Source organism: Saimiri boliviensis, chromosome 1 (genome assembly GCF_048565385.1).
Source record: "Saimiri boliviensis isolate mSaiBol1 chromosome 1, mSaiBol1.pri, whole genome shotgun sequence".
Taxonomy (NCBI): Eukaryota; Metazoa; Chordata; class Mammalia; order Primates; family Cebidae; genus Saimiri; species Saimiri boliviensis.
Genome location: NC_133449.1, coordinates 95,010,269 through 95,017,682, shown reverse-complemented (window position 1 = coordinate 95,017,682; position 7,414 = coordinate 95,010,269). Strand labels below are relative to the sequence as shown.

Below are 7,414 nucleotides of genomic sequence, written 5' to 3'. Positions count from 1 at the left end.
GGTTAGTTCATTGGAAATCCCCGAGGAGGGTTCAATTTGCCCTTGTTTTCGTTGCCACTTTCTCTTTTTTCTTGGTTCGCTGAGGTTCCTCTGTGCCGCGTTTCCGCTTGGCCGCGTCCCCCCCCCCCAGCCCCCTCACCCCACCCCCGCTTCTCTCGCCTACAGGGTGCACTCCCCCTCCCGTCCCCCTTAACTCTTTCAGCTGGGCTAGAGCTGAGAAAGCGTTTGTCGCCGCCAGCCCCATCCACCACACAAATCCATCTGAGACAGAAAGGAAAGAAAGAAAAAAAAGCACCACCATGCCTAAGAATAGGGAGCGAGCAAACCCCCCGCCGCTAACACACACACACATACACACTCGACGAAGCTGTGGAGCAGAGAAGGGCGCGGCTAGCGGATCCCGGTTCTTTCGCCCGGCTCCTGCCGCCACGGGAATTCCTAAAGCCATGGAGTCGAATACACTTACGATGAATCTATGGGGGAAGGTCGGACTGATTGCTTTTCAAATACATCGCACGGCTCCGCTGACCGGCACCCTCCAAACTCACAAGGGCACGCACGCTACTTGCAAGAATCCCAGAGGAGGGAGGAGGGAAGAAGGGAGGGAGAGCGAAGGAGGGAGAGAGGGGGTGGGGAAGCGAGCGAGCGGCGGCGGCGAGTGGTCCGTCTCGCACGCGCGGGCACCGCGCTGGTCCTGGGCTGCAGGTTTCCCAGATGATGGCATCCGAGAACTTAAACAAAGGGGGCCGCCGTCGGCGTGCCGCGGCTGCGGAAAGTTGCGGTGGCGGATTTCCAAGGAGCGTAGTGGCCGCGACCAGAGCTCTTGCAGATGTGAGCCCCCGCTTCCCACCCCCGCCGATCAGAGATGGGGGCCGGCTGTTGAAGGGAAGAGGAAACTTTGAAACCACTGGGGACACATCTGTCTATAGGTATTAGCTTGAACGGTACGTCCGTGCCGCGCGCTTTACAAATCTCCGGCGGGGCGGGGGGAGTGGGGTGAGCAATCCGACGCGTCCTAGGTGGGGCGGGCAGGTTGCTATTTTTCCTGTTTCCCTCTCTGTTTCGTTTTCCTTCTGATTCTCTTCCCCTACTCCCACCCCCCCTCCATCTCCCGTCCCTCCCTCCCTTTTATCTCCCCTTTCTTCCCCCGGCCCAGACCTATTGCGAACGCCCGGAGCCGCCGAGGGAACGCCAATGTCTGGGCCGGACACTAAGAGTTAAGATGTGGCGGAGGGGGCGGCGGGGGAGGGGCGGGGAGGGGAAAGTGGCGACGGGGAGGGAGGCCGGGGGACGACAGATTTCCAGCTTCTACGACGCTCTGCCTAAATTAAAAAGCAACCAATCGGAACGGCCGGAAGGGGGGCCTCGCGTCCTGAGCCAGTCATTCCGAGCCTGCCAATCACCCAGCGGGTAGCCAATCAGCGGGGGCCCTGGTGCTCGACTTCCTTGTATTTGGGAAAGTGTGGTGGTGGGTGCGCGCTCGCGGCGGAGGGTAAACATTCGACAGTCCCCGCTCTGAGAGGGAGGGACAGAGAGCGAACTGTCAGATCGGAGAGCGGGCGCCCGAGAGGGGAGAGAGAGAGAGGGAGGGAGAGGGAAAGTGAGAGAGGGAAAGAGAGCGCGAACGAGGGCGCAGAGCGAGCTCCTGCTGCAACTCTGCTCCAGCACGGCCAGCGCCAGCGCCCGCCGTCGGTGCACTCTGCGAGCCGTGGAACGTGCACACTGGAGTTGTTGTGTATCAAGGATCGATCCCCTATATGCACACACACACCTCCACCTCCACCAATGCACTCTTCTTCCTCCTCCTTCTCCAGACAACTGCTGGGAAAAAAATAAAACACCAACCCCAACCGTCAGCAACAAGGTAACAGAGCGATTCGACATCATTTTTTTTCCTGTTCAATTTTTTCCTTGTTATATTTGTTTCCTAATTTCTGCCCAAAAGGAAAGATGTCGCATCAGACTGTGACTGTTGCGAGGAGAATGAAAAAGGACTCTTGTTTCAGAGGCAACCAAGAGCTCCGGCAATAGCAACTTCAGAGAAATGCACCATCGCAAGAAGTTTTCCTAGGACAGAACAAAACTTGAAACGAGAGGACCAGAAGGGGAGAGCAGGAGCCAGCCTCCCCTCTCCGCACTCGCGAGCAGCCTGCAGCACCACGCCTTCAAGGACGAAAAAAGTTTTACTACTCTAAGAGAAAACCAGTGAAATGTGTTCCTGAGGAGGAGAGGAGAGAGCGGACCAAAGAAGGAGCGGACCGGTTGCTGGTCATCCGTAATTTGGCTAAGGAAGAAAGGAGCAGCTTCTTTCTTTGTTGTCTCCCGTGAAACCTTCACTTAGCAGGTGGACGGAGCCCCGCGGCCGGGCAGGGTCCGGGCTCGCCCAAGGACAGGAGGAGGAGGAGCGGGAGCCCGCGCGCCCCGGGAGAGCGCCCCAAGTGCAGGTCCCCGCCCTGCCCGGCGAGCCCCACTGGAGCCAGCCGAGCGCGCCGGGGCTGGGGGGCGGCCACGACCCCCCCTGAAAGGGGTGGCCACGGAGCGCACCTCGAGAAGCGAGCCCCCGTCCCCAGAGCGCTGCTCCTGCGGCTGCTGCTGCTGCTGGTGACCAAGGCCGGCCGGCGACCCCCGCGCCCTGCCGAGCGGCCTTGCAGCTGCAGCCGGGGGCCGCGGCGGCGGCGGCGGCGGCGGGGGCGGAGGCGGCGGCGGCGGAGGAGGAGGCGGCGAAGGCGGCGGGGCCAGCGGGGGCCCGGGGCGGGGGCGGGGAAGGAGGGGGGAGGAGGAGGCGGGAGGCGGGAGGCGCGGCGGCGGCGGCGGCGGCGGCGGCCGCGGCTGCTGCTGCGGCGGCGGCGGTGGTGGCGGCGGTGGGGTGGCGGGAGCGGAGCGGCATGGCCACGGCGGCTTCTAACCCCTACCTGCCGGGGAACAGCCTGCTCGCGGCCGGCTCCATTGTGCACTCGGAGGCAGCAGGGGCCGGCGGCGGCGGGGGTGGCGGCGGCGGCGGCGGCGGGGGCGGTGCAGGGGGCGGGGGCGGCGGCATGCAGCCGGGCAGCGCCGCGGTGACCTCGGGCGCTTACCGTGGGGACCCGTCCTCTGTCAAGATGGTCCAGAGCGACTTCATGCAGGGTGCCATGGCCGCCAGCAACGGCGGCCATATGCTGAGCCACGCGCACCAGTGGGTCACAGCCCTGCCCCACGCCGCCGCCGCCGCCGCCGCTGCCGCCGCCGCCGCCGTGGAGGCGAGCTCGCCGTGGTCGGGCAGCGCCGTGGGCATGGCAGGCAGCCCCCAGCAGCCGCCGCAGCCGCCGCCGCCACCGCCGCAGGGCCCCGACGTGAAGGGTGGCGCGGGGCGCGACGACCTGCACGCGGGCACAGCGCTGCATCACCGCGGGCCGCCGCACCTCGGCCCCCCGCCACCGCCCCCGCATCAGGGCCACCCCGGGGGCTGGGGGGCGGCCGCCGCTGCCGCCGCAGCCGCCGCCGCCGCCGCCGCCGCCGCGCACCTCCCGTCCATGGCCGGGGGCCAGCAGCCACCGCCGCAGAGTCTGCTCTACTCGCAGCCCGGGGGCTTCACGGTGAACGGCATGCTGAGCGCGCCCCCGGGGCCCGGCGGCGGCGGCGGCGGAGCGGGCGGCGGCGCCCAGAGCCTGGTGCACCCGGGGCTGGTGCGCGGGGACACGCCAGAGCTGGCCGAGCACCACCACCACCACCACCACCACGCGCATCCGCACCCGCCGCACCCGCACCACGCGCAGGGTCCGCCGCACCACGGCGGCGGCGGCGGCGGCGCGGGGCCTGGACTCAACAGCCACGATCCTCACTCGGACGAGGACACGCCGACGTCGGACGACTTAGAGCAATTCGCCAAGCAGTTCAAGCAGCGGCGCATCAAGCTGGGCTTCACGCAGGCCGACGTGGGGCTGGCACTGGGCACGCTCTACGGCAACGTGTTCTCGCAGACCACCATCTGCCGCTTCGAGGCCCTGCAGCTGAGCTTCAAGAACATGTGCAAGCTCAAGCCACTGCTGAACAAGTGGCTGGAGGAGGCGGACTCAAGCACCGGCAGCCCCACGAGCATCGACAAGATCGCGGCGCAGGGCCGCAAGCGCAAGAAGCGGACCTCTATCGAGGTGAGCGTCAAGGGCGCGCTGGAGAGCCACTTCCTCAAGTGCCCCAAGCCCTCTGCGCAGGAGATCACCAACCTGGCCGACAGCCTGCAGCTCGAGAAGGAGGTGGTGCGGGTCTGGTTCTGCAATCGGCGCCAAAAGGAGAAGCGCATGACGCCGCCCGGGATCCAACAGCAGACGCCCGACGACGTCTACTCGCAGGTGGGCACTGTGAGCGCCGACACGCCACCGCCGCACCACGGGCTGCAGACGAGCGTGCAGTGAAGCCAGGGCGCAGCGCGATGAGGGCCGCCGCCGCCGCCGCCTCCGCAGCCGCTGTCAGCACCGCCGCCGCCCCCGCCGCCGCTGCCGCCGCCGCCGCCGCAGCCGCTGCCGCCTCGCGGACCCTGCACCTGGGCCGCTCCGGGCTTCAGCCCAGGCCCATCCGCCGCCCTCCCCTCCGCCCAGAGACAGGCATGCCCGCCCTTGGAGGAGAAAACGCGGGAGAGACGGACCCAGGAGGCATTTTTGCAGTCCAAGGAAGGAGGGGCCAAAAAATAAAAAGCATAATAAACACCCAGACTGTTTTATATACATATATATCAAACAAAACCGGAAGAGAAAACGGGGCGATCATGAGATCTCGTTTATACTGTGGTGGTGTTTCGTTTTTGTTTTTGTTTGTAAAGAAGGGTGAAGATGCCTGACGCACTAAAACTGCACTCGTGAGGTTTTCCCACCCTGAGATGATCTACAGGGCAGCGGTGGACAGCACCTGCCTCGTCTTCTCCTCTTTGGAAAAAAAAAAAAAAAAAAGAGAGAGTCCCCTTTCCTTTCACTTTCTTCCTCTAAAACAGCTGCCTAAAGAGATCCACGGAAACTATTTCCTGGGAGCGACCTGAGAGAAAACAGAGGCACCCGGTTCCATTAGGGGATGACGCCGTGCTCTGGGACCCTGTTTTTCTTGGCCACATTAAAGTCATTTGGAAACAAACAAATCAACTCTGGAACGGGAAGGAGGGGGAAAAAAACAGTCTCCAAGAAAGAAAAATAATAATAATGATTATATTCACAGCTTCTGAAACTAACAGACTGAATAGCAAAGCCAAAAGAAAAGTATCCTTAAAGTAACCTTGGAAATAAAAGCATCGGGAAGGAGCAGAGGGAGAGAGGAGTGGCGAGAGGCCCGGGCTGAGTCGGGTCGCAGCGGGCGGGCGGACTGGGAGCAGAGCGGGGCCCCAGCCAGCGAGGCCGCCGAGCCAGGCCCGGCTGCGTACTCAGTCTTTGACGACTGCCATTCAGGGTGGACGATGCCTAAAGATTCCACCACTAATATTTTTTTTATTAATATTTTTTATTTTTTATTTCTTGACTGACTCAGATAAAGGAATTTAGAAAGACTGAGCACCAGCCGCTGCACTTCTCTGGACTTCTCTCCTCAGTCCTTTGCCAACTTTGATTGAATGGGTGCTGTGGATGTGATTATATAATACTGCCATTTCCAAGCAGTGTTTTTGGTAGGTTTTAATAAACAGACTTTTCAAAAGACGGCAATATAGAATTGTTAGATCCGTTGTTGATCTAAAAATATTTGCTTTATATTTTCATTAAATGACTTCTTTTAATATTTTATTCAGAATACTTATGAACTGCTGCAAAACGGTAATTTATTTTTCCCCAGATCTTGTATTACGTGTTTTTTTCAGACGAGCACAAATCAAAATGAAATGAAAATATGGACAGTTGTTAGGTAATAAGGGTATCTTTTGATGTGATCATTTGATTGTAATTTAATTTGAGTAGTGATTCCGTAAGAGCTGATCGAGAAAATAAATTTGTTAGAATGAAATAGTCTGTGTCTGATGCGTAAACACTGTGTGGGAAGAAAAGAGTTCTTTAGGACATATTTTTTTTACTGATGAAAATCCTTAAGTAATAGCGTTGAGGTAGTAGAGCCTGCTCCACTTAAGGTACTTTTGGAAATCTAGAGAAAGCATAGGCATTGCTGAGACAGTATTTTAACACAGTAGTCATTCCTCTTTAATCCATAAACTCACAATATTTTCCCCTCCCTTAGTTTTAGTGAATGTCTTTAGTGTTTTTAGGTGAGATTGCTTAAATACTGACCCTTTTCTTGGCGATACCTGTGTTTCTTACTGAAAGATTGAACAATATCACCAGTAAAAAAACGAGCCAACTGGTTATTAATGGTTAACACAACCCCTCCCCCCAAGCGCAGCTTCTTTTTTCTTCTCTTGCCCCCTCCCAACGTGTTCCTGTCTCTTTTCTTCTCAAGACTATAGTTGTTAAGAGTCGCTTATAAGTCTATAAAATATTTTGATATCAATTACTTCCCATCAATATATGTAATTAAATTTAAATTATTAAACTTTTTGGGTTTTTTCCCGCTGTAATGAAAGAATATAGCTCTAAAATCCTGACTGTGGTGTACACTGCATACCATCTGTGCAATTACCAACTCAGACTTAAGGTTCTATGTGTCTGTGTTTTTGTCTCTCCCCAGTATGATTCTATATCTTCTTTACTGGTGCTGGGGGTTTTAGCTTTTAGATCACCTTTCACATAAACCCTGCAGTGCGGTCACATTGATCAAGTTAATGTTTCAATATTTGCAATATGGGAAAATGAAAATGTAATGCCTCAGGTTGTGAGAACTTAAGACGCTAAAGGCTCTGCTTAGTTGAGTCCCTACATATAGTACTTTAAAAAAAAAAAAGTATTTAGTGGTTATAGAGCAAGGATTTTATAGACAGATTTCCCCTGGTCTCACTTAGCTGTCACTCACTTCTTTCCTCCTTCTCTCATCTTCACTCCCTCTCCCTGTGATATCAATGCAGGGGTTAAAAAACCCGGAAAACTGTGAGAGCAACAAGGAACAGTTATTTCTCCCAGACAGGCTCTGTGTCACTTTCATAAATCAAGCCCAGCCAGATGGCCATGTATTGGGTTGCATTATTTTAAACACCAAATCGTACTAAAAATCACAATCATTTTGATTTGTGAAATCTGAAAAAGGCCACATTTATTAAACAGAGAGAAGAAAAAAAAAAATGAAGACAAGAAACCACAATTTAGTTTTCTTTGCCTTCTTGTTCCCTATTTCTCTTGCTGCTGTAATCCCTATCTATGCCCAGCAAATTTACAACCTGGAGTGGGGGTGGGGGAGTTCACCGTTTTGGGGGTGTCTACAGAGGCAAGCTAAGAAGTCCTCATGGGAAAGCTGAGGACTGGTCAGGTGGTTTTTATGTGGTGGATACAACTGGCACGTGAGATGGAATCTTGTTTTTCCT

General features: G+C 56.6%; 1 protein-coding gene across 1 annotated transcript; it reads left to right on the top strand.

Annotated features, from left to right (window-relative positions):
* Positions 1–1,464: 1,464 nt before the first annotated feature.
* On the top strand, positions 1,465–7,175 carry POU3F3 (POU class 3 homeobox 3). The gene has a single exon (XM_039461436.2). The coding sequence runs from the start codon at positions 2,886–2,888 to the stop codon at positions 4,386–4,388; it is 1,503 nt and encodes a 500-aa protein (XP_039317370.1). The 5' UTR covers positions 1,465–2,885; the 3' UTR covers positions 4,389–7,175.
* Positions 7,176–7,414: the final 239 nt, after the last annotated feature.